This window comes from Pteronotus mesoamericanus, unplaced genomic scaffold, assembly GCF_021234165.1.
Source record: "Pteronotus mesoamericanus isolate MK-2021 breed Mesoamerican mustached bat unplaced genomic scaffold, CSHL_Meso_final contig_78, whole genome shotgun sequence".
In the NCBI taxonomy this organism is placed as follows: Eukaryota; Metazoa; Chordata; class Mammalia; order Chiroptera; family Mormoopidae; genus Pteronotus; species Pteronotus mesoamericanus.
Genome location: NW_026555258.1, coordinates 30,880,733 through 30,904,762, shown reverse-complemented (window position 1 = coordinate 30,904,762; position 24,030 = coordinate 30,880,733). Strand labels below are relative to the sequence as shown.

At 51.8% G+C, this 24,030-nt stretch overlaps 5 protein-coding genes across 8 annotated transcripts in view; 2 read left to right on the top strand and 3 right to left on the bottom strand.

Moving 5' to 3' along the window:
* Positions 1-2,253, bottom strand: part of TLN1 (talin 1) — a 32,462-nt gene extending 30,209 nt beyond the window's left edge. For both annotated transcript variants that reach the window (XM_054584671.1, XM_054584673.1), the window contains exon 1: positions 2,006-2,253. The gene's annotated coding sequence lies outside the window, so the exon portion shown is untranslated. The remainder of the gene's footprint in view (positions 1-2,005) is intronic.
* A 151-nt stretch (positions 2,254-2,404) lies between these two features.
* CREB3 (cAMP responsive element binding protein 3) lies at positions 2,405-7,281 on the top strand. 2 transcript variants are annotated; one of them, XM_054584678.1, is made up of 10 exons: positions 2,405-2,614; positions 2,712-2,849; positions 2,947-3,094; positions 3,169-3,236; positions 3,352-3,441; positions 5,275-5,357; positions 5,488-5,556; positions 6,253-6,337; positions 6,431-6,515; positions 6,596-7,281. In XM_054584678.1, the coding sequence occupies exons 2-10, from the start codon at positions 2,712-2,714 to the stop codon at positions 6,898-6,900; spliced, it is 1,071 nt and encodes a 356-aa protein (XP_054440653.1). In that variant the 5' UTR covers positions 2,405-2,614; the 3' UTR covers positions 6,901-7,281. The 2 variants fall into 2 exon arrangements, with proteins under 2 accessions (XP_054440653.1, XP_054440652.1); XM_054584677.1 differs by having other exon boundaries at positions 2,457-2,614; positions 5,275-5,381.
* A 25-nt stretch (positions 7,282-7,306) lies between these two features.
* Positions 7,307-17,951, bottom strand: GBA2 (glucosylceramidase beta 2). Its single transcript, XM_054584674.1, has 17 exons — positions 17,325-17,951; positions 14,199-14,290; positions 13,836-13,951; positions 11,501-11,719; positions 10,987-11,226; positions 10,648-10,750; positions 10,337-10,490; positions 10,120-10,245; positions 9,754-9,926; positions 9,423-9,527; positions 9,115-9,222; positions 8,861-9,012; positions 8,645-8,751; positions 8,350-8,492; positions 8,155-8,270; positions 7,870-8,061; positions 7,307-7,590 (listed from the first exon to the last, which is right to left on the bottom strand). Exons 1-17 carry the CDS (start codon positions 17,657-17,659, stop codon positions 7,315-7,317), a joined length of 2,757 nt encoding a protein of 918 aa, XP_054440649.1. The 5' UTR covers positions 17,660-17,951; the 3' UTR covers positions 7,307-7,314.
* Positions 17,952-18,042: 91 nt separating this feature from the next.
* RGP1 (RGP1 homolog, RAB6A GEF complex partner 1) lies at positions 18,043-22,914 on the top strand. 2 transcript variants are annotated; one of them, XM_054584675.1, is made up of 9 exons: positions 18,043-18,327; positions 18,726-18,860; positions 19,481-19,617; positions 19,900-19,983; positions 20,074-20,223; positions 20,497-20,643; positions 20,855-20,982; positions 21,187-21,376; positions 21,898-22,914. In XM_054584675.1, the coding sequence occupies exons 2-9, from the start codon at positions 18,745-18,747 to the stop codon at positions 22,119-22,121; spliced, it is 1,176 nt and encodes a 391-aa protein (XP_054440650.1). In that variant the 5' UTR covers positions 18,043-18,327; positions 18,726-18,744; the 3' UTR covers positions 22,122-22,914. The 2 variants fall into 2 exon arrangements, with proteins under 2 accessions (XP_054440650.1, XP_054440651.1); XM_054584676.1 differs by lacking the exon at positions 18,043-18,327 and adding an exon at positions 18,363-18,439.
* Positions 22,354-23,364, bottom strand: MSMP (microseminoprotein, prostate associated). The gene is made up of 3 exons (XM_054584681.1): positions 23,235-23,364; positions 22,900-23,008; positions 22,354-22,534 (listed from the first exon to the last, which is right to left on the bottom strand). The coding sequence occupies exons 1-3, from the start codon at positions 23,362-23,364 to the stop codon at positions 22,354-22,356; spliced, it is 420 nt and encodes a 139-aa protein (XP_054440656.1).
* Between the last annotated feature and the right edge of the window lie 666 nt (positions 23,365-24,030).

Genomic DNA, 24,030 nt, shown 5'->3' with positions numbered 1-24,030 from the left:
TTTAAAAAATAAAATGCATACATGTACCTCCTAAAATTAAAAAAAAAAGAAGAAGGAATGGGGTTACTGACTGTATTGGGCTGGAAATGGGGAAAACAAGGTATAGAGAAAGGCTGGGGAAGATGGTAGTAGGAAAAATGTATATACAATCAGTCACTGGATCAGGCTGCGAGAAGGGGAAGAGTAACTATGGGGACAGTGGGTAAGTCAGGGTACGATGAAGTGAGGTCAGGGTACAGGAGGCTCAGAAGAGATGGGCCTGTGGTCAGTGGTTAAATGAGGCTGGGGACAGGGGAGAGAGAAGGGACACTGGTAGTGTCTAAGTAAAGCCATAGTTGTAGGGGGGTGGGGGCATGGGATGCAGCCAGTGAGTGCCTAGGTCACACTGAGTAGGGTATAGTGCTACGGTCAGTGCAGGGTCAGGCTGGGAGTGAAATGGGGGTGTGGTCAGTGGCCTGGCTGGGCGTGGGATCTGCAAGACCCAGTTTCCTCTTTGGGTCTCATTTCCTCTTTTCTGTTTGGGGAGTGGGGGAAGGGGATCTACAAGTGGACCAAGAAATTAAGGAGGCTTAGAATCAGGGGATGACACATAGCAGGGAACAGGGTTACTTGGCAATTGTGCTGGGCTGGGAGTGGGGTATTCAGCAGTTGACTAAAAGGTATGCGGGTAAATGAGTGGGTGAAAATCATGGGAGAGTGCTGTAAAATTATGTGAAAGCTCAGATTTGGGTGAGGGTAAATTAAAGTAGGATGTGTAGATTAAGGAGTGGCAAGGGAGGGAGAACTGAGGCTAGGAACGGATAGTAAGATGAACATGGGAGAAGGCAAGGTAAGTACTCTGTGAGGGGGTATGCGAGATGCGTGTGAAGTGCAGGACCAAGGATGAAAGTTGGAGAGGTCGGCTTAATATCTAGGGAATGAAGGAAATGGGAGGCAGTGGCAGTGAACTTCCAGAGGATTCAGTTATCCTTTCCTCCTACAGCAACAGTGTTTCCTTGGTCTATTTCCCCCTTAGTCACCAGTCCCTCTTCCTTACGTAGTCCTCCATTTATGACTAGGCTTTGTGTACCTCCTGGGTCCCTGTCCCTTTCCCATCTCCTATCTTGTAAACAACATAGTCCAGGAACCCCTGCCCCTCAACTTGGTGGCCACTGGAAGAGTCTTGGACTTCAAGAGTAGAATAAAGAAGCTGGAAAACCAGATGCCTGCCATTCTAGCTGAAGTCCAGAACCATGGCCTGAAATTAAGGATGTCATTTATTCTGGGTCAAAGAAGCCCCTGAGACTACACAGGAATGAGACCTCCCACAAAACAAGGTCATCCAGCTACTGTCAATCTCTTACATTTTACCTGCCTGAGCTCAACCACCCTCACCTCAACCACAACCTCTAGAACCGCCCCAAATTCCTAACGTTAACCTTGACACTAATTTGTTTCCTGTTTCCCAACACCGCCTTTGACATTCATCCCTTTCCTGACTCACCCCTTCACTGTCTAGTCCTAATACTGACCATGCCATGGTTCCCTACTCCCTAAAACTGAATTTCTAACCTAACTCCTGTTGTTGACCCTGAACTCTAACTCTGACTTACTTTGGCCATCCTAGAAAAGAAAATAATGACCTGACTCACACTAATAATTCCATATTTTAATCTTGGCTCTATAACTCCTAAAGCTAATCTTGAATCCCAAACTCACCCAAAGCTTTCCTACCCACATGACCGCTATCAGTGAATCTCAAAATCGATCCCCGCCCTGCACCGCACTGCCACCCCACTCCTCACCCTCCCCAAAACCTATCCGAGACAGCAGACTGCTCCCAGGAAGGCCCTGACTCTGGCAAAAGGGTCTACTTTAACTGCGAGCCCAAACCGAGATGGACAGAACGCTGAACTCTCTCCAACAAGACCTGAAACAGAAGGCGCAGGAGAGTTCGGGGTTCCGCCCGCCCGCCTCCCGGGCCTGGCCCCACCCTGAGGTTCCCGCTCGGCCCGGTCCGACCTACCTGCGCAACCCTGCTTGTGCCCCGCCCGCCGGCCCGTTAGCCGGCTAGTTCTCCCGGTCGCTCTCGGGATCCGGCCTCGCCCTCCCTTCGGCGACACTCGGCCACTTCCGTCCCCGGGACGTCCCCCACCCGTGGGCGGCGCCCTGGGCCCGCGCTCTATGGTTGCGGAGACTGGAGGAAGCTGCTCTGGCTCCAGCTCTCGATGCTCAGGAGATTGCCTAAAAACCGGCCGCCACTCGCCGGCAGGAAGCAAGGTTGCGTAGCAATCCAGGAAAAACGCTCGAACTGCACTCGAGTTCCCTTTTAGGCTCTGATTCTTTTTCCTAGCTTGGGGCAAAGGCGGAGCGATTCCTCAGACTGACCGCCCCTGGGGTGTGAGGAGACGCAGCAGGGACGTCCCCTCTATTTGCATAGCACCGGGACGTGGCGCCGTACCTAGGCCACTTCCGCACTATAGGAAACTCCAAGTCCCGGAATGCCTTGGGGTAGTTACGTCACTTCCGCTGTGTTGGAAGCTGCAGAGAATTGAGTCTGAAGGGCAGGTCCAAGATTGAGAACGACGACTAAGTAGCTGGGGGGAAAGCCGGCTGAAGAGGGACTAGTGGATAGGTGGGTCTGACTGACAGTCGGTGTGGGTCGTGCATGGAATTCGGGGTTGGGGATAGATGAAGGGGTGAACTCATATTTTTGCCTATTTTTTCCGTAGATGTCCTATATGGAGTTGGCGTTGGAGTCCAGTGATCAGGACCTGCTGGGCTTCCTGCTAGAGGAAAGCGGAGGTTTGGGGGCGGTGCCCGACGAGGTCTGGGAGTCTCCACCGGCCTGGGATTTGCCGCTCTCTGAGGTGGGTGCGGTCTCTGAGTCCGGGAGGCGCGGGACGGAGTGTTTACGAGACGTGGGGTGATGAAAGGTCAAGGACTGTTAAATTGAATCCTGTGCAGGCACTAAGCGATTGGGACGTAGAGGATTTCCTGAGCTCTCTGCCGAGTCCTCCAGCATCACTGACCGTTCTCAGCAACTCTAACCCCCGTCCTGTTCACCATGATCACACCTACTCTCTCCCACAAGAACATGTTTCCATAGATCTAGGTGAGTAGGAAATAGTGAAGTTTGGGGGGAAGGAGAGGGCTCATGGGCTCAGTTATTCACTTTCCCTTTCGCAGATAGTGGGAGCTGTGGAAAAGAGGGGACCCAGATGACTCCACTGCATGAGGAGGAGCCGGCAGAGCAGGTACTCGACTTGATTTATGGGAGGATTATTCCCACATTGCAGGGATGGGGGCTGGATTCCTCATTCCCCTCTAACATCCCCTTACAACTTTGCTGCCCACCTTTCTTAACCTCAGGAGACTGTTAGGCTTGTACTGACAGATGAGGAGAAGAGACTATTAGAGCAGGAGGGGCTTACTCTGCCTGGAACACTTCCTCTCACTAAGGTAAGACTTCCATTGGTTGGGCAAAAGGTTAGTGGGGGGTGTTGAGTCCCAAGTAGACCTTTGCTGTTGTCTCCCTCCCTCTTTTTTTACTGCTCTAGTCAATGAAAGGGAAACTGTTGAGGCCCCAGGGTCACAGAGTTCAGCCAGAAGGCCGCCCGACGGCCAAGGAGGTGGGGGGGGGCTTTATTTAACCTTGGGGTACAGGTTGTTGGTGTGGCCACACTTCTTGCGGCAGCTGACAGCGCAGAGGGGCAGGCGGTGTAACACTTGCGGCAGATTATCTTGTCGCAGTTGTACTTCCTGGTGAGCTGGCTGAAGGAGGGCTCGATGATGCCAACGCAAGTCGAAGCACTCAGTGCAGCGTGGACTCTTGAATAGTGTAGTCTGAGACTGCTGCCATCCTGTGGCTGTTTGCCCACAAAAATCGCATGCTGCTGGTCGGGTGGGATGCCCTCTTTGTGTTGGACTTTAGCTTTGACCTTCTCAATGGTGTCACTGAATGGGGATGGTCTTACCAGTCAGGGTCTTCACAAAGCCCTTGCGTCTGCTGGGGCTGCACTGTGGCCTTGTTGATCACCAGCCCTGTTACTCTTATCAGTAACTTGGAAAGGACTGAAGTGAGAAATGTAGCAGATTTGCTGTTACATTTCGGCAAATCTGCTACAGGAAGCTGGGGGGTGTAGTTAATATACTGGGTGCAGGGGCAGATCCTGGTTTTATAGGGCTTACACAGATTTTGGTATTTTCTTTCTTTTTTTAATATATATGTGTATTTTATTTATTTTTAGAGAGGGGAAGAGAGGGAGAAAGAGGGTGAGAAACATCAATGTGTGGTTGCATTTCATGTGCCCCCTGTTGGGGACCTGGCCTGCAACCCAGGCATGTGCCCTACACTGGGAATCAAACCAGTGACCCTTTGGTTCGCAGGCCTGCGCTCTGTCCACTGAGCCATAGCAGCTGGGGCAGATTTTGGTGTTTTCTTTAAGAATTCAAAGTTATCAGTACATTAATGTAGGGACTTGGAAACAACTGCAAGCAAGGGGCACTGACACTTGGATACTGGCATCATGGTAATCCACCTATAGCTGAGAGGTAGAATTAAGTTTTTAAGCTGGATTAAGAAGTAATACAAGAATAAATCTAAATTCCTGAATTTGAAGATTCGAGCAATGAGTGACAACTTTGTAAGCATGCTATTTGTGATACTGTGATGAAATCAGTGTTCACTGACAGGAAGATTAGGAGAATTTGAATTTCTCACAAGTATGAGTCAGTGGTGTGGTATGGCTACTAAGAAAGTGAATGAGGTTTCGAGGCTTTATTAATAGAGATGTTGCCTCTAGAAGCACAGTGACTATCGTCTTCTCCTTTATATTGGCCAGGCCATATCTTAGTGTCCAGTTTTGAACCCAGATCTTTGAGAGATATTAAAAGGATATGGTCCATCCTGAGGAGATAAGATGATGAGTTAAAATGTCTGCCCAGATTAACTGAGGGAATGGTGAGTGCCTTAAAATAGCTAAGGACCATTTAATATGTTCTGTATGGCCCCAGAGATTAGGTACTAGGTAAATCTAATGGATAGAAATTGTAGTGGCAGATGTTGGCTCAGGATATGGAATATTTTTGATTAATAGAATTGTTAAAGATGGTCTGGCTTGTGAGGACATTAACATCTGATGCTTGGAGGCATTCTGCCAGAAGCCAAGTGTCTATTGGTCAGGGAAACTGTACAGGGATTCCTGCATTGGGAAAATGATTGAACTCGGTTGCCTTCCAACTCTGGTCCAGTGTTCTTCTGATATACCTCGTATTGTTCTTGTGTTACCTCAGATGGAGGAACAAGTTCTGAAGCGAGTGCGGAGGAAGATTCGAAATAAAAAGTCAGCTCAAGAGAGCCGCAGGAAGAAGAAGATGTATGTGGGGGTTCTAGAGAGCAGGTATAATGGGAGAGGTACTCTGGGGTGGGGGGAACAGAAGTAGCTGGAAGCGGTAGGTTGTTGAAGGGATACAGGCCGTATCCCCACATCCCTATTATTCCCTCAGGGTCTTGAAATACACAGCCCAGAATCTGGAGCTACAGAACAAAGTACAGATCCTGGAGGAACAAAATCTGTAAGCAGCCCTCTAACATCACTCCTCCTCAGCCTCCCTCCATGTAATGCTTTTTCCTGTGCTACACTTCATTTGCAGCTGGGCAGCTCCCACATGCAAGGTCTGGTGCTTGGCCTTTAGTGGGTTTCTGATTCTAAGAAGCTCACAATAATGGGGAATAAATTCACAAGTAACTAAGGGTAAGGTAAGAAAGATGTAGTAAAAAAAAGCCTCATGGGGCAGATGACATTAGATAGTAGATAGGATTCTGGGGGTGGGGGTAGGGATGGGGAGCACCCTAGGGAGAGAGAACACAGCTTAGTCCAGTCTAGCTGGAGCCCTAATATAGGTGAGTTGGGCCAGAAGGTAGAGAACATAGACTGGATAGTGAGGATTATGCGTGTGGCCAATCAGGCAGTGTATAATCACCGTTTGCAAAGGCATTAAAGTCAGGGCAGAGAAGAAGGGTGTGTATTTGTTTTAACGAGGAACTTAAGGCATTTTGTCCAGAGAGGAAGAAAGTTATTTGCAAAAGTAGGACAAAATAAGAGTTACTCAGTGTTTGTGTCTCTCTCATGTATACAGAAAGTATACGTTATTAAATTTTATTTTTTTAGAGAACCTAGTGTACAGATAGAGGGGTGGTCTTAAAAAGAGGGTTTCATTGTATCTGAGGGTGCCAGGCCAGGGGCTGCTCACTGTCCCCTCTTCTTCTAGGTCTCTTCTGGATCAGCTGAGGCAGCTCCAGGCCATGGTGATTCAGATAGCAAACAAAACCAGCAGCAGTAGCACCTGTGTCTTGGTGAGGATGGTGATGGAAGGAGAGGTCCTTCTCTCAGGTGTAGGGATGGGTGCAGTCCAGAGCTTTTTGTCATTTCCTTTTCCTGTGCTCCAGGTCCTACTGTTCTCGTTCTGTCTCATCTTTGTACCTGCTATGTACTCCTCTGACACAAGGGGGAGCCTGCCGGCTGAGCACGGAGGTGAGAGGCTTAAGGATACCGTTAAGGGTGGACTAGGGGGAGAAGCCCCGCCCACCTCTGAAGACTCTTTGTCTCCTCAGTGTTATCCCGCCAGCTTCGTGCCCTTCCTCACCATCTGGAGCTGTCTGTCCTGCAGTCGGAGGTACCAAAGGATAGCTCAGACCTTGAGCTCCAGGCTCCTGGCAACTCTTGCTGCCTGCTCTTGCACGCGCCTCAGGCTTCTGGCACAGAGCCTCCCCTGAAGCTGCCACTCTCTGACCCATTCTCACAGTTCCCCTGCCCAGGCCCCATCCTTCCCCTGCATGCAAATCTCACAAGAGAGGGGGGATGGCTCCCTGCATATAGACCTGTATCTGTTATTTTACAGGGGAGATACTCAGGCTAGAGTAGAGGCCTGGGGCCTATGGGGTGTCTTAAATGAAAAGGAATGGGAGAGGGACTAGTCTTAGCTTCTGTGCCTTGTCAGGAAGCCCAAGGGCTTGAACACACCACACTTACAGGCATTCTGGGTCTTTTATTTGTACCCATGTATGTCTTCACCCCATGAATGGGCTGGGGGGAATCAACTGACCTTGAAAATTTCATGCAGTGAGGGGATGGGGTGAAGAAAGAAATAAATAAGTGATTCTGATGCTTGGGTCACCCTCAACCCCTTTACTGGCATGGTTGGGTGGGGAGGAGGGAAGAGGCATGATTGTCCTGGTGGCTCAGGGTTGCAGGAGACTGGGGGGATGCAGGAGGAGCAAAGGCCAGGCTGGAGGCTGGGCTGTTAGCCCCTCCCTCCCATAGTTCGGAGGGCTCACTGTGAGCTTGGGTTTGCCATGGCTTCTTTTGGTCTGAGTTTAGATCCTGTGATCAGTCCTTTGCCCTGTTTGGCTGTTGGCCCGGAGGCCTTTTTATGCTGCTGCTGCAGGGCCAGCTGCATGGCCCAGATGCTCAGTGGCCGCATGTAGGCTAGAGAGCGGAACACTCGTTGTTGGCAGTATGCCTCGGGGGTCTGGAAGGCCAGGCCCAGGCGCTCCCACACTGTACGGTAGCAGCCTTCAGCGGTCTGGAAGCCCTCCCAAGTCAGGCCCTGTAGGGAGAGATGGCAGTCACGTTAGTTGGCAGCCCCTTCATGACCTCTTCACCTGGATGATGGAAGCAATGGGGTCCCTGCCCTCAGGCAGTTCCCAGCTGATGGAAAAGATAAACTTAACCGTCAGGCAGAAGACTGAAGGCAGGAGGTAGAATGCATGCCAGGGAAAGGACGGAGGCTTTCTGGGTGGATAGGATGGCATGGGGTTTGGCAGTGCGAATGTTTGAGGGCTGAGGAAGTGTGTTGGACCAGTGTGCTTGGGGAAGGGTACATTACCTCCTGGATCATGGTGGCTGCCAACCCATAGACCACGCCTACCCAGACTTCATCAGACTGGACACTGGATCTATCGGGGACACCATGGGGCTGCATCCCATTCACAGCCCCCATGGCCCCTCCTGCAAAAGCCTGAACATTGAACTCAAAGATTGTTTGGAGAGCACGGACCACGTGTTGGATAGGAAATACCTAGAAGGGCAAAGGCAGAAACACAATCTCTTAAACTTGCTTTGTACCTCCAAGAAAGACCCTCCTTTCTGGTTCCTCCTCCTAGTCTCTCACCTCAGTGTCTCCTTCTCCTAAGCCACTGGCCCTTAGGAACCACTGGCCAGCACACTGGTCAGACATGATGCTACAGGACTGAGGCTGAGAGCTGCAGTCATAGTTGTAATAGCGGCCTGCAGTGGAGGAAGGGCAAAGTAAGGTTCCTTATGTCCCCAAAGCTGCTGTAAGACTCCTTGGAATCCCCCAACTCACCATTCCATAGCAGTCTCTCATAGGCTTCTTTGCCCCGGCTAAGGATGGAAGAAAACTTATCTCGGACGTCCTGTGTCCCACACACAGCAGCCATCTGAACCATCATAGCCACAGCTGCCAGCCACAGTCCTCCACAGTAAGCACTGATCAGGGCAATGGGTTTAGGAGTCAGACTGGCAGCTCTCGCCATTTCCATGCCATATTAACAGGCAATGAGTCACTCTTCCTGGAGCCCACAGTCCCTTAGTGTTTTGTTCCCCACCTCAGGCCCCCTGGAAACCCCTACTCCCCCAACCTGGGGCCTGTGGTGACCCATGCATCATAGGTCTGGTCTGCATAGCCTCCATTTTCGATGAGTCCATCTTGGTCCTTGTCAAACTTCATTTCAGACTCCATCACGGCCTAGGGAGGGACCAAGACACCAAAGACTTAGATTCTAAAGGAAGACAATAGCCGGCTGGCTCTCCCCAAACACCACTCATGCACTGGCCCCTGTACCTGCATCCCTTACCAGACACACAGGCCACATGTCCCTCAGGAAGCCCTGGTCACCCGTCAGGTAATAGTCCCGGTAAACCTGCAGCACAAACTTCAGATTCAGGTCCTTCCAGTCAGCAGTATCATGGATCACATATGCATTGACCCGGAGCCACGGCTCATCATCTGCGGGAGGGAAGGGAACCTGGTTCGTTTGCACTTGGTGGGTAGGGTAGAGGGTGCTAAGCTGAGGAGGGAAAGCCAACCTTGAGGTGGAAGGACTTTTACCTGGGTCCCCGATATCATGGGGGATGACATTCCTCCTCTTCACAGGTGCCATTACCCCACTCATCAGGTACCGTCGCCATGTCAGGTCTTCCCTGAGTGTGGCCAGAGCTGGGGGAGCAGACAGACAAGTGGGGGGTGGGGGCAGAGAATGGGCAGGCCTGGGGTGGTGCAGAGCAGTGTGTGTGACCGCAGAAGGGAACCAATAATTGGGATGTTCGGGGGGCGGGGTGGAGATAATCTGAGGGACCACAAAGGTTAGGGAGTGTGGGGAGCTAAGAGGACAGAAGAGGCACAAAAAAGACCCTCACCCATGTCATACTGCAGGCTGAGCTCGAGTTTGGGCCAAAGCATGATGAGGGCAAAAGAAGCATAGAAATGGACATCATATGTGTTGTACATGCGATATTCTTGGCCTGGAAGAACAAGGGAGACAGTGTTGCCAGAATTCCTGCTTCCTCTTTGAATTCCCCTCCCTACTGAGCTTGTCCTCTAGAATGGGGGGTGGGGCACTGTCACACCCCATACCTGCCAGTTACCCCTCATCCCAACCAATAAAACTTAGTATCCTGCGTGGTGGTAAGGCACTAACTGGCCTCACAGATGCGACCTGCCATACTATACCCCACCAGCAGCCTGTACCTTCAAGGTAGCCAAATCGACCATACTCCATAAGGATGGGGCGGAGGTGACACATGCTTCCTGCCAGCTCCTCTGGTAGGGAGTCCTCAGGAACTTCCAGCCATATTGTGCCTCCATCAGCAAGGAAGTATAGTTCATTGAAGAGTGCAGATTTGTACCAGGCAGGCAAGGACCTGGGGAGTCAGGAAGAGAGCACAGTCTAATATGTATGGACCTCCCAGGAAAGGACTTGTGTTTAGTAGAGTAGGGGCACCAAGTGAATCCCAGCTCAACTCTAAAGACTTTGGTGGGTAGACAGTGAATCAAAGAGTCCTAGTTGGAGTGTGAATGTCTGGGAGAAAGGCAGGAGATGGGCCCTGCTGGCACCTGTCGTCCAATACCGAGCTCTGCCAAGCTGAGATCCTCTCTTCCCAGTCTGCGTATCGGCACAGAGCGTAGTGGCTAAGGGCAGGTGCTGCGTCACCATCTGAGCCAAAGAACCTTGTGTAACGCCTGGGGTGGAAGGGAAGGAGAAAGATGAACACATGGGCTCCAGGTCAGAGCCCTAGCATCTCGGATCCCTTTACTCTCTTGGTCTCCTCACCTGTAGTAGACCTGGCTCTTAGCTCCAAACATGATTCTGGGCATGTCCCATGCCAGTGAGAACTCCAGGCAGCATCGGCCTCGAGCTGGCAGCTTACCCGTAATGCACACAGCTCCAGCAATGCCTACCCCTTTCTCCGAGGGGCTGCTTTGGCCTGAGAGTGGCACAAAAGGAATCAGAACAGGCATCCCCTTCAGCCCCAGGGATCCATAACTTAGGAACAAGGCCCATTCATTACCAGTCCTCCCACCCTGCTCCCAAGACAGGGACAACCTCTCTTCCCACCACCTCCCTGTTAGACCCCCCATCACCAGCGGGGGAGTCCAGCTGTCCATCCTGAAGTAGATCCTGCCACACCTGCTGCCCAGTGCCATCAGGGTCAAAAGCTGTGATGTGGGTTACTGTCGTATCTGCCTGTTAAGGGGCCAAAGACTGTGAGGGGGAAGCTCTACACATATGTTGGCTTCCAGCCCATGCTCTAACTCTTTTTACATACTCTAACCTCCTCCAAGTTCCAGAGGCTTAAGGGCTGTGGGGAGGGTGGGACTCAGGAGTTTAGGAAATGAAGAGACCATGGTGGGACGGGGTGGGCTCAGGGGCCAGGCCAGGGGTAGGGGTTCAGGTATGATACAGGGCAGGTTGCTCCGTACCGTGAGTCGTGCAGCCACAGCCATCGTGTAGGGATTTGGAAGGGTTGGATGATGCAGCAGCAGCCCTTGCACAGTCTCCCCATCACGCTCCAGAGTGAAGGGCTCATTCCACAAACCCCCTGGGGCATCATCCCCACCACCCAGTCCGTTCCGCATGGAGAACATGATGGACACATCCAGGGCTTCATCCCCTTCATTTTCCACATCCCACACAAAGACTCCTACAGGCAGACTGCTGTCCTGGGTGCAAAAGATCAGACTCAGATGGTCCCAGTGTAGCCCCTCCTGGGCCCCCTCCCCAGGATCAAGCCTCAACTCACACCAAGGACGTGACTCAAAAACTCCCAATAGACACTCTTGTCTTCCACTCGTTGCATCTCCCCATATTCTCACACAAAGCTGCCTACCAGGAAAGAGCCATGCTCCAACCCCTTCTTTCACAGGTAATGGAACTTCCAGCAGAGACAGATCCCAGGGAAGAGAGGACAGTGGAGGAAACGGGGGGGAATCTCACCTGGTAGTCATGGGGCAAGATGGGTGTGATCTGGCGGCAGGTGAGGGTGACATTCTGGCCAGGAAGCTGATAGACAGTCCAGGCTCGGGGATAGAGGGCGTGGTAGAATGCAAAGTACCCACACAGGCCCCAGTTCCAGCTGCGCAGGACACTTGGGCGCTCCACGGACAGGACTTGCTGGTACACCGTTTGCCCTTCCCGACGCAAGCACACTGTGAACTAAACCAAGACAGACAATAGGCTAGAGCAGGGGAACTAAGCTCCCTCCCCCAAAGTAGCTCTTTCCCTTCCAGAGCCTGCCATGGTCACCACTGTATCACAGCCTCACTCATCCCCAACTCCTCCCCCCGCCCCCGCCTCGTGCTCAGTGAGTCACCACCAAGTCCTACCTCCTTCTCCATCTATCTCCCAGACTTCCTCTCCCTTCTCACTGTGGTCTTATCGCCCTAACCCAGTCCCTCACCATCTCTGCTTTTACACTCTGCCCCACTCACCTGGGCATCACAGTGATCTCTCTGAGTGTTCCAGTGACTCCCCATGGCCCTCAGACCAAAGTCTAAACTCTGTACCTGGCTTTCAAGACCTTGATCTGGCCTGTCCCCGCCCACTGGACTCATTACCTGCGAAGGCTCCTGTATTCTGGTCATGTCCTACTCACTGCTCCTTGAGCACACTACAGTCCTTCCTCTGTGCCTCTGCTCCTGCTCGCTCTCCATCTGTTGAACCCCCAGCCCCCATCCTTTAAGGCCTGAGCCAAATGCCATCTCCTCTCTTTAAGCATTAACTCATTTCTCTGTGTATCCTCTAGTGTAGTAGGTTACAATGTCTTTATTTACATTCTGACTCCCTGCCTGCTCAAAGGGTTGAGGGCAGGGACCCTCTCTAAGTTCACTGAAGCCCCCCTTCTCCAGCTGTGAGTGCCAGTCAGGCAGGCCGAGTGGGCATGTGCAGGGACAGAATGTGTAGGGAGGGCAAAGCCTGCAGCAGTGCCCCTTTTTTCCTCAGTGTAGTATCTGTCCCTCTCATTTTGGCACTGATATGATCTCACAGTCTCCATTTTCTCAAAGTCCTATTCCCCTAATAAAAAGGTAAGCTTCTGGAGGCTAGTGGCTACGAGGGGTTCATATTTCTTCCCACGGCTCAAAGTATGCCTGGTATTTTTAAATATATATATATATATATAAATAGTTAATATATGTGTGTGTGTGTGTGTGTGTATAATAGTTTTCTGTTTTTTGAATAGTAGATAATAATTAAGACCATGGGCTTTTAACCACAGAGGGAATGGGTTCTGAATCCTAATGCTTCCATTTACCAACCATGTGATCTTGGGCAAGTTACTAAACCTCTTCAGATCTTAGTTTCCTCATCTGAAAATGGGCATAATAACAAACACCTTGTAGGACTGTCTTAAAATATTAAATATGATGTAAAAATCTCAGCACGTTAAGCATGCAGTAATTACTTTAACTGTGGAGTCACGATTCTGGAAGACATTCCCTCTGGATACCTAAGGGATGAGCCAGAGAGGAAGCTTGGGACATTGGGCAGGGCTGTTAAATCTAACTAGGAAGGGCACCTCATTAATTGGACTCAAGATCTGCTAGTCACTTCTCCTTTGAAGATGAGCTGAAAACTGGAGTCATCCCTCAGACAGGAAACAGGAACTCGGTGGACACCTCAAATGGGAGGTCACAAGAGAGAGAGATGATGAAAGGTAGATCACATGCCTCTGGCAATCCAAGGCCCAGGTGTGATGGAGGAACAGTAGGAAAAGTAAAACTTCAGAAAAGAGAAGAAATCTAGAGATCTATGCCTTGGAGAAGAGGGGCTTCCCAGGCCCTCAGCCAGAGAGAGCTCCAGTGGAGGGATCACCAGCCGAGAAGCTGGCCTCTAGCTGAGGCTGGCAAATCAGGGTGAACAGTTGGTGTTCTACATGCATTTCCCCGCCCCCATCCATTTGTAGACTTCTGGTTTTGTTTCCCCTTCTGGCCCTCCCACATGCTCTTTCGAGCAGGTTAGGTGATCAGGGAATTGTCTGCGCTCTGTGTGTCTGAGTACTGGCTTAGCTAGTGGAGCTGGGGCAGCAAGTAGGTAGGAGACATTGCTACAGAAGTGTAGGACACCGAAGTGCCAGGGCTATTCGTTCTCTCAAGGAATGTGTGCTCTGTGTCTCATTCCTAGAATACCTAGGGCTAGGTACACAGAAAGCATCCTGAAAGGATTTATTGGACTGAATCATGTACACATCTAACTGCCACATCCTGTACCAGCCAAGAACCCCCCCAGGCCTGGGAAGGTGGTCTTGGACCTCTCCTCCACTGCCTGCTCTTACTTGGTCAGCAATGACCGTCCGGTGCTGGTACATTCCAGGATTAAGCTGCCAGCGACAAAACTGGCCTCTCCAGCCTCGGGTGATAGTGCCTCCCCCGATGCCTCCCAAAGGACAACCTAGAGAGAGAATCAGGATCATTACTGGGGTACTGGGGATTAGAAAGCGAGCCAATTTCTCACTTTCTAGACTATAAGGAAGGGTTCCTCTACAAACCATGGGAATATGAAATCAACACACTGTATCCTTTAACTTATACAGTATATCAATTATATCAATAAAGCTAGGGGGTGGGGGAAACCCAAAAGGATAGGGGCAGTGGAGCTGGGCCCTCGCTGAGCAGGGCAGAGCTGGGGTGAGGCTCACCATAGATCTGTCTCAGGGGTACAGAGTTCATGAGGTCGATGAAAGGTTTCTTTTTCTCCACCTGAGTCTTCTGGTACCACCACTGCAAGTACCTAAGGAGCAAGACGCGGTATGAATGAAAGAGGCTGTGGGTGGTGCCTCCTGGGCTGCAGTCACCTACCCCTTTCTGGATATCCAGCTGTGATTTCCAATTAAAGGTCCCAGGGACCCAATGCCTTTGCTTCCAGATCTCTCCTTCTCTCAACTTCTCTACAGTTCAAGGTCCCCGTATCTTTCCAATCATCCCAGCTCACAGTGTGGGCCTGTTTTTGTCCTCTCTGTTCTCCTCAGGAGCTTTCTGACCTTTCCTCACCTCTAGTGCCACGACCACTGCTTTAGCTTACCCCAGGAGCTCTTGTCTGAGGTGTTGAAAGGGTGAGTTATGGTTTCCTTACCTACAATACTGCCCCACCCCACTTCCAGGCATAGGCCCCTGGATAATTTTCTTCTTTTTAAAATGATTATTTTTCTTCCTGATTATGACAGGTGAAAATTTGTAGAATACCACAGGTGGGAGGGGGAAAATGCTACCCATAGACAACCAGTGTTTATATTTTGGGGTATTTCCTTTTATTTATTTTTTTTAATTCAGGATTAAAGCTGTAATCTCTGTGATTCTACTCTCTTATAATAACCCAGGAAAGCCCTCAAAAAATCCCAACATTTTCCTGGGCTTGTCACAGCCATATGTCCCATAAGCAAATGATTCTGGTTGGGATTCAAGGCTCTGACATCTGTCCTAGACCATCTTCTAGTCTTACTTTCTACAAATTCCCATTCAGGGTGGGTCCTCACTAAGCAACCCCTGCCCTGCGAGACTCTCTCCCAATTCGGCCCCTCCTCCCTACCCAGCCATTTTATACCCATTATTCAAGCACAACACTTGTCACCATGTATTTGTATAAGGAACCCTTCTGAGCCTCAATTTCCTCATCTGCAAAATGGGGGGATACTGCCTGCCCTACCTACCTACCTACAGACCTCATGGGATGGTTTCCTAATAGATAGGAAAGCCATAAATTGGCACACCTGTGTCAGCTATGCCCATTACTTGTACACACACTATCTCAATTCCCAATCAGATGCTTCTTGTTATTTCAGTGTTCCTCATGGGAGCCTGACATAGTTTTCAGTTTCTTGGGGAAAGGGACAGTGACAAAGACTAGTTGATTGTTATCCATAGCTTCAAGCGCATGGCACGGCACATGGTCTATAGTCAATAAATAATTTGCTGAATTTACTATGAATGTACAAAGTGCGGCGTAAGAGAGATGAACACAGGAGCAAGGGGAGGAGAAATGTGCTTAAAGAATAGAGAGGGTACCTTCTGGGGGTAGGAGAAAAGGGAGGGAAGACAAGGATTAGGTGATGGGAAGGCAGAAGATCCTCTCTGCTCGTTTAAAGGAAACTGGACTTTGAAACTAGAGGCCAGAAAGGATTGGCAAAGGGAAAGAGAGTGCAATGGGGATTAGGGCAGCGAGGGAGAAATGCATGATACGAGGATAGGCAGAACAAAGGAGTATCTCGCATAGAACTGGCACTCAATATTTATTGAATGAATGGACTCCGGAAGAGAGAGAGTTCTTACCACACTGAGGCCCAGAGAACTCTGTCTTGCTGGAGCTCCTGGTTAGAGTACCCTCAGTTCGGTTCTCTTAGGGTCTGCCTTTCTCCCACTCCCTTAATTTAGCAGCTGGCCATTCTTGACCTATTTGGCTGTCTCCATAATTTCAGCCCCAGCTTAAGAATTATCATTCATAATTCTCTCACCCCTGCGTTTTCCTCGAAGACCTCATCCCATTCCAAAAGCCCTGTGTCAGTGGCCCCCACCCTACCCTGGTATGGGAAGCCAAGGTCCAGGGGGCTGAGTACAGCTTCAGGCTTCTATGACTCAGCTCATACATAGGGACAGAGGGACTAGGATACCCACATGTTCTTGACCTCAGTGCCCCCAGCACATGCACCCCAATGTGCTTCTCTCAGCACTCTAGCCCTAGATCCTATTTTGACCCAAAGGCTTTTGGGGTCAAGGTGGGGCTGGGTCAGTTTTAGAAGCAGCCTGGAGGGATGATTGTTCTCTGGTACAGGCCACCCACAGGTACTAGCAAACTGCCTAGGGCTGGGGTTAGGTAAATGGACCCCCGTACCCCCAGCCCCATAGCCCTGACTGGGAAAGGTAAGGATCCTTTTAGAGGCCGTCAAGGCTGGGTTTCCCAACTTTTATGCCTCCCTTCCTGGCTCTGTGTTTACTGTGTGGATTGATTCAGGATGACATCAGGGTGATGCTTTTTGTCCTCACATCCATCTGTTCCTTGTTAATAGGTTTCGGCTTCTCATCACTAGTTTTTGAACTCAATGGAGATCTTGAGGGACCTTGAGGAGTTCTACAGCCCGGAATAAGCTCTTTGGGTGTCTGCAATCCTTGGGCAGGGAGTGCGGGAGAGGTGGGTACTAGGGCAGGCTCTGGAAGACTATTACTAAGAGCTCTGGAGACACCTAGAGCAGCGCCTCTACGATCAGAGGTCTTCTCTGCTTTTTAAATCAGGGCCCGACTCTCTCAGAGGAGAGTGAAGAACATCTCTCATTGTCCTCTTCTTAGTGTTGAGAGAGCAGGCAGGCTCTCACCCACTCCCTGGAACTAAAGCTTGATGGGTGTTGGCCTATAATGTGATGTACCTAAATGAGGTACTGAGAATACTCCAGCTGCTCAGGGGAATCTGAGAACCACTACCTCCCAAATAAAACATAGTGTCAGTACCATTTCCTATCCTGCCACAAAATATAGCTAACCCCAAGGAGTTGTCTTTGGCAAAGAGGGAGCATGTGAGAGGGATACTAAATGGCAAAGGCCTACTGCAGGCCTAGATGTTTCTGCTTTTTCCAGCTAAAAAGACAAGTTACCGGGAGTAAAGGGGTGCAAAAAGGTGTGACCTGGTCTAACACTCCAAAATCAAGGCTTAGAATATGTTGGGGAAAGGGGCCACTAGATTGGGACAAGGCACATACCTGCTTTTTCCACTTCTGCTGGACGTCCTGTGTGGGATCAAAGTGAAGCCTATGGTACTCTAGGCAATGGGATCTACTCACCTCAAGCCCATGCCCAGATGCTTTATCAGGTTGCTTAGGGAGATGTTATTGGCATTAAAGGGTTTCCTCTTCTCTGAAAACTCATGAGCCAAGCAGATGCGCCAGCCAAAGGAAGGCACCTGGTAGCCCTTAGCTTTACCCTCGTAGGAAGCCATCAGCTGCCCAGAGTACTCCGTATTGCTGTAGCCCAACTCATTTGGGGGTCGACTGTCCTCAGGGCTCTCGCAGTCAGTAACCTGCACAGCCTCAGTGCCTCCAGCATCTTCAGGGCAATAAACCTGTGGATCCCCTTTGGCACAGCTGGTCTGCTCCGAGGCTGGGACTCCGGTTCCCATGTTTCCTGGATCCTGGGTCCCCACGACCTCGATGGCCCCAGGTCTCGAGCTTCCTGGTACAAAGTATCTCTCCAGCCAAGTCCAGATGCGGATGCCGATTGTTGTTAGGTGCCGTCCTGGAGGGCCGGGCGCTGGCGAAAGCTGAGGTGAGCAGGTGTCTCTGTGGACCCCGGGAGCTGTTGTTGCAGCTGCGGCAGAGGCGACAGCAATGAAGCCGCCTTGGGCTCCCTCTTGGTCTTCTCTCTGGGTCCTGGGCGGGAAGGGTCGGGCCTCGTAGTCATTGGGCCGCGATGATTAGCTTGCCCGGCCGAAGGGCGACTACTGGGCCGGCGGAGAGGGGAGGAGCCCGGGGGGCCGGGCCGTAAGGCACCGCCCCCGGGACCGGCCTGGGCGCTCGCGGCAGCCTCAGCCGCGTCCCCCGGCTGCGGCACCAGGTCCCCCAGGGTTGGGCGCCGGGTCCCGCAGGCCGGTGTCTGGGGCAGCGCCCGCGCCCCGGTGCCAGGCCGTGGGAAGGTGACCCTAGGCGGCAGGATTCTAGCCCCTTCCGGTCTGGCCAGCCGGGCGCTTCCGGCCGGAAGGGGCTTCGTCAGGGGAGGGGATTGAAGGGAAGTCCCGCCTCTGCTGCGGAGGCCACCGAGCTCTGGGCCAAGTCCGGCGGGGGCGGACAGGTGAGGACCTAGGTGTGCCGGGACCACCAGGCTCCACCCTGCGAAGTTCGCGGGCTAGGGACGGGAGGTGACTGGTGTCCGTGGCCTTGGTCTGGGACGTGGAACCTCGAGGGTATGTGGGGGCAGAGGCCGGACTGGGGGTTCAGGGGTGTAGGGGACTAATCGGCACTGAGAAGAGCGGGAGTCTGGGACCCAGAGCGACGCCCTCCCCTAGGCAGGTTTGAGCCAGCTGGGCCCCACACCGAACCTCCCATACGCCCCCCTGCCCCCAGATCCTGGCGCTTCTCTCTGACACCGTGGTGCGGACCGCCGGTCTTTTTGGTCCACACCCCCAGGCTCCACGCAGACACCCTTCCCTGCCATGGTACTGACTTCTGACCCTCTTTGTTTTCTTCTAGGTCGAGTTCCAGAGCTGCCATGATTGAAGTGGTAGCAGAGCTGAGCCGAGGTCCTGTGTTTCTGGCGGGGGAGGCGCTGGAGTGTGTGGTGACTGTCACCAACCCTCTGCCCCCCACGGCCACTTCTGCATCCAGGTGGGAATGCTGGTTCTAAAGAAGGTGGTCCTTCGGGGAGGAAGCCTGGTACCTGTAGTGCTAAGCCAGAGCTCAAGTTGTCCTGTAGCTACACCCACCACCTTCCTGCTCATTGTGTTGTCATTGTAGGAAAGGGCTGTTTAACAGATGTGGTTGACATCTGTTAACCGTACAGGCTCCTTTCCTCCCTCCTCCCCCATTTCCCTTTTTACCCACAGTATACTTATCTTAGTTTAACCATCTCTTTTTATTGAATTTATTGGGATGGCATTGGTTAATTAAATCATAGAGGTTTCAAGTGTACAACACTGTACTAGATCATCTGTATATTGCATTGTGTATGTTCACTACCCAACATCAAGTCTCCTTCTGTCACCATTTATCCCCCGTTTACCCTTTCCTACCTTCCCCTGCCCTTTTTCCCTCTGGTGATAATGATTTGTGTGGTGTGTGTGTGTGTGTGTGTGTGTGTGCGCGCGTGTGTTGGGGGGGTGGGGTTCTGGATTTCTCCATCCTTGAGACAGCCACCTAACATGTTGGCTTCTAGACACGTGGTAGGGAGTTTGGAAGAGCACTGATGAGGTCAGGGACTCTCCTCTGATGCCATCTTCCTTCCATAGCGAGGCTCTGGCCTGGGCCAGTGCCCAAATCCACTGCCAGTTTCATGCCAGTGAGACCCGAGTAGCACTGCCTCCCCCAGACTCCAATCAGCCAGATGTTCAGCCTGAGAGCCAGACTGTCTTTCTACCACACCGAGGTTAGAGATGGGACATTTGCCTTTGGTGGGAATGGAATACTGTGACGGAATGGTGAAACTTTTACATTGTTTGGTGGGTCATTATAGTCCCTGTGACCTGGGGATATGAGAGAATGTAACTGTTGCATTGGGGTTGTAAGACTGTTGCTATTTCACAAGAAAAGAGGGGTAATTTACTGTAGGCTGCGTTTGTCATCAGGGCTCACTGCCCCCACTTGCTGTGCTACTCTCTTCTAGGGCTGGATAACGGGGTCATTAAACTGCAGTCTTTATCATTTTTAGGTGAGAGGGGTCAGTGTATCCTTTCCACGCCACCAAAAATCCTATTCTGTGACCTGAGGCTAGACCCTGGGGAGTCCAAATCATGTGAGTGACTATCTCCCACCCTTGTAATATTCCTGGAGGGAGGCCTTCCCTGGCTGCCTCTGGCGGCCCTGACTACCACTTCCCAACCAGACTCCTACAGTGAAGTGCTGCCCATAGAGGGACCACCCTCCTTTCGAGGTCAGTCAGTCAAGTATGTCTACAAACTGACCATTGGCTGCCAGCGTGTCAACTCACCCATCACTTTACTCAGGGTCCCTCTGAGGGTTCTTGTGCTGACTGGTAAGTAAGGGTTTCTGGAGGGAAGGGCTAGGGAAGAGTCTCGCCAAAGCAAAAATGATCTTCAGAGACCCTGTGAGAGGGGGCTAGAGGGAAGCTTCCTGATCTTAGTGAAGGTGCAAGGGAGCTGTGGAGGGGAGGGTTCTGGAGATAGGTTGAGATGTATATGTCAGCCATGGCTTCCCTTACCTTCAGCCTTCTCAGGCTGGAGTCTAAAACCTAATCTCATATCTCTGTTCCTTCCCAACACTGCTTCTCTACTTATTCTCTCCCTAGGACTTCAGGATGTCCGGTTTCCCCAGGATGAGGCTGTAGCCCCATCCAGTCCATTCCTAGAGGAGGATGAAGGCGGGAAGAAGGATTCGTGGCTAGCTGAGCTGGCTGGGGAGCGCCTCATGGCCGCCACATCCTGCCGCAGCCTCCGTGAGAATCCTTTCAGAATTGTCCCACTCCATCCTCTTGTCACAGTATTCCTTTCTCAGAGGCAGGTTCTCTTAAGTGCCACATACTTCTGAGGATCCACTGATATCTCACCCCAGAATATAAAGAAAAGCCCCACCTTTTAGACCCTGGCTCCCAGCCCTAGACATTCTTCAGTGTGGACGCTAGGTTTACAGTATCTCATTTTCCCCAGATCTATACAATATCAGTGATGGCCGAGGAAAAGTTGGGACATTCGGCATCTTCAAATCTGTATATAGACTTGGCGAGGACGTGGTGGGGACCTTAAACTTAGGGGAAGGAACTGTTGCTTGTTTGCAGGTGAGCAGGGAGGGGGCTCTTGGGATGTTGGGCCGGAAGGGCCAGGGTGGCAGAAGGGCCTGCATAATGAGGGATGGTATGTAGAATTGGATAGTGGGGTTACTCAGTCTCGTTCTTTGGTAAAGCAGGTTGAGGTTGGGCTGCCTTCTCACTTAGAGTCAGCGCTTCCCAATGCCTGCTAGCACACACTTTTCTTGCTCCCAGTTTTCAGTAAGCTTACAGACCGAGGAGCGTGTACAGCCTGAGTACCAGCGGCGCCGAGGGGCAGGGGGTGCCCCCTCTGTGTCCCATGTGACTCATGCCCGACACCAGGAGTCCTGCCTACATACAACCAGAACCAGCTTCTCCCTCCCCATCCCTCTCAGCTCCACCCCAGGCTTCTGCACAGCCATCGGTAAGACTTTGACAACTACTGGTGGTGGTGGGTGGGGGTGGGGCTGGGGGAGGAGTAAAACACTGTACTTAGGTAGAGTGTAATCGATCCTGATTCCTAACACGCAGACATACCCACATCCAGCCTCTGACCCTCAAGACTTTCTCAGATCTTCAACCTGTTTCATAGATGGACTGGTTCTTAAACTCCTTAAACAGCTTTGCAGATTTCCTTCCCTACCCCTTCCCACTGGGACCCTGTGATTCACTGATCTCTGATTCCCCCGCACCTTTATCTCAGGCTATTATAAGTCCTGACTGTCTCACACTTGGGTTATTATGTTCTTGACACTGCCATTCTTACTGTCACTTTTCTGCTTAATGCACTAGATTTCTCCAGAGAAACCCTTGATCCTAGTTCCCAGTCCTGAGACTTATCTGCCTCTTCCCAAATACAGGTTTCTGCTCATTTGCTAAACACATCCTGTCAGGCTTTAATTCTGGCTTCTAATGCTTCTGCCTGTCTTTTTTCCCCCCCCTCAGTGTCCCTAAAGTGGCGACTGCATTTTGAATTCGTAACATCCAGAGAACCAGGTTTGGTGCTCCTACCGCCTATGGAACAGCCCGAGCCTGTCACCTGGACGGGGCCTGAGCAAGTCCCTGTAGACACCTTCAGCTGGGACCTCCCCATCAAGGTGCTGCCTACAAGCCCGACCCTGGCCTCGTATGCAGCCCCAGGCCCCAGCACCAGCACCATAACCATCTGAAACTGGCTCACCGCAGCACTACTTTTACTTTCTTCAGGCTACTGAGGACTCAACACCTGGACCCTACTAGGGCCCAATGTTTTTCCACCTGGGGCCCAATGGCATGGACAATGAGAAGCAGGCTTCCAGCTGTAGCATTAATTTATTTATTCAGAATAAATTGGCAGCTGCTAGTGGTTTCCCTGGAAGTGGCAGCAGCAGTGGCAGTCAGCAGAAGGGGGATCAGTTCGGTTTAGCTGGAGTGGGGAGCAGGAGCCCCAGGAACAGGGGTGTTAGCTGAGCCCCACTCTGGGTCAGGCCCTCCCCCTTTGCAGGGCAGCCGAGGGTCAGATTTTTGCACCAGGGAGAACTGGCAGGTTCCTGCCTCCTGTCGTACCTCACACTCAGCGGGGAAGTCGATGGGATGCTGGGACCTGGGGAACCAAAGGGTGGGGAAGGAGTCAGCACAGTGAAGGGCTACCTTTATTCCCTCCCCACAGTCCCTCTCTTCCAGCGTTCCTCCCCTGTCTCCCCTTAGTGCCCTCTTGGCCCCCTAGCTAAATTCTCACCTACCATAGATGGATTTTTTCTGTTTCATAGCAGAGTATTTTTTCCTCTACATCCGCCCCTACCTCACTTTGTAGCCTGAAGCTGGCTCTCTCACACTCTTACTGCTTCCTTCAGGTTCGGCCAGCCTCATACTGCTGTGCTATTCTTACTTTGTTCATTCTAACATGACAGCAATCTAGTCACGCCTTGGCCACCATCTCTCATTCTCTGGCCGTTTTTGGTCACTCACGTGTCACAGCAGCCCACACCGACAGGATGCAGACAGGTGCAATGGAAACAGTCCTTGCGGAGCCAAGACTCACCCAGGGTAAAATACTTTCCTTCATAGTGGCAGGGGGCTAGGGAAGAACAGGAAATGTTAATGTGCAGGGGAGTGGTGGCGGCAGACGGAACCACCCTGGAGTAGGAGAGAGTTCCGTGCACACTCCCCCCACACTTAGTCTCTCCTGTTTCTGAGCTGGAGGGAGTCTGGGCATTCCTCACCCAGGATCACCTTTAAGCCCCCCTCCTCCCAGGGGATGCCCTGTGCTCCTTGCACCTTCCTAATGCCTCACCCAGCTTTACCTTGAGCTTGGAAGTAGCATTTGCTGTGGACTCCTGGGTGCTGGAGGAGCAGAGATATCACCAAGCAGATGAGCCCCCAGCCTCTCAGGATCCCCTTAGTCTGTCCAGCCCAGAGCATTCTTAGGGCCATTCCTGTAGCACAGCCCTTGCGGACCCTCCTTGGCTTCTGGTCACGCTACTCTGGTCTTGTCTCCTTGGCTTTTCTTTGTTCTCTCCTTGAGTCTAAGTTTCTGTCTTTTCCCCTGGGCGCCTGCCTCACACCATCTCCTGCCCTCTGCTCTCACAGGCTTGGAGATGTTTATAAAGTGAGGACCCTGGCCCCCTGCTGAGTAGAGCTGGAAAAGCTGTAACTCTGTTTCCTGGGGTGAGGGCATGAAAACAAGAGGTCCAACTTTAACAAGCTGTGAGAGCTGATTCATGCTCCTGCACAGCTAGGGGGAGGGAGGTGGCCATGGAAGGGGCACTGGACTGGGCACTTCCCCAGCCAGGAGGTGGGAGGGGTGAGGGCCCCCAGGTGGTCCCCAGATCTCTTCTCTGACCTGGAGAGGAGGAAGCATTCCACCTCCCCGCCCTCCCCCCATCCCACAACACCGCACAGCCTCTCTCCAGGGGTGGATATGCTGGGATCCTTGCCTGGACCGGAGGGAGGCATTTCCTGGGGATGGCTAATCCTGTGCCCCAGCCAAACCGAGGAGCTGCTGTAGGGTGCGACAGCCAGAGGCTCCAGGAGAGCGAACAGGCACCTGGAGTGGAGAATGTTTCTCTCCCACCATAGGGCAGGGTCTCCCTGCAGTAT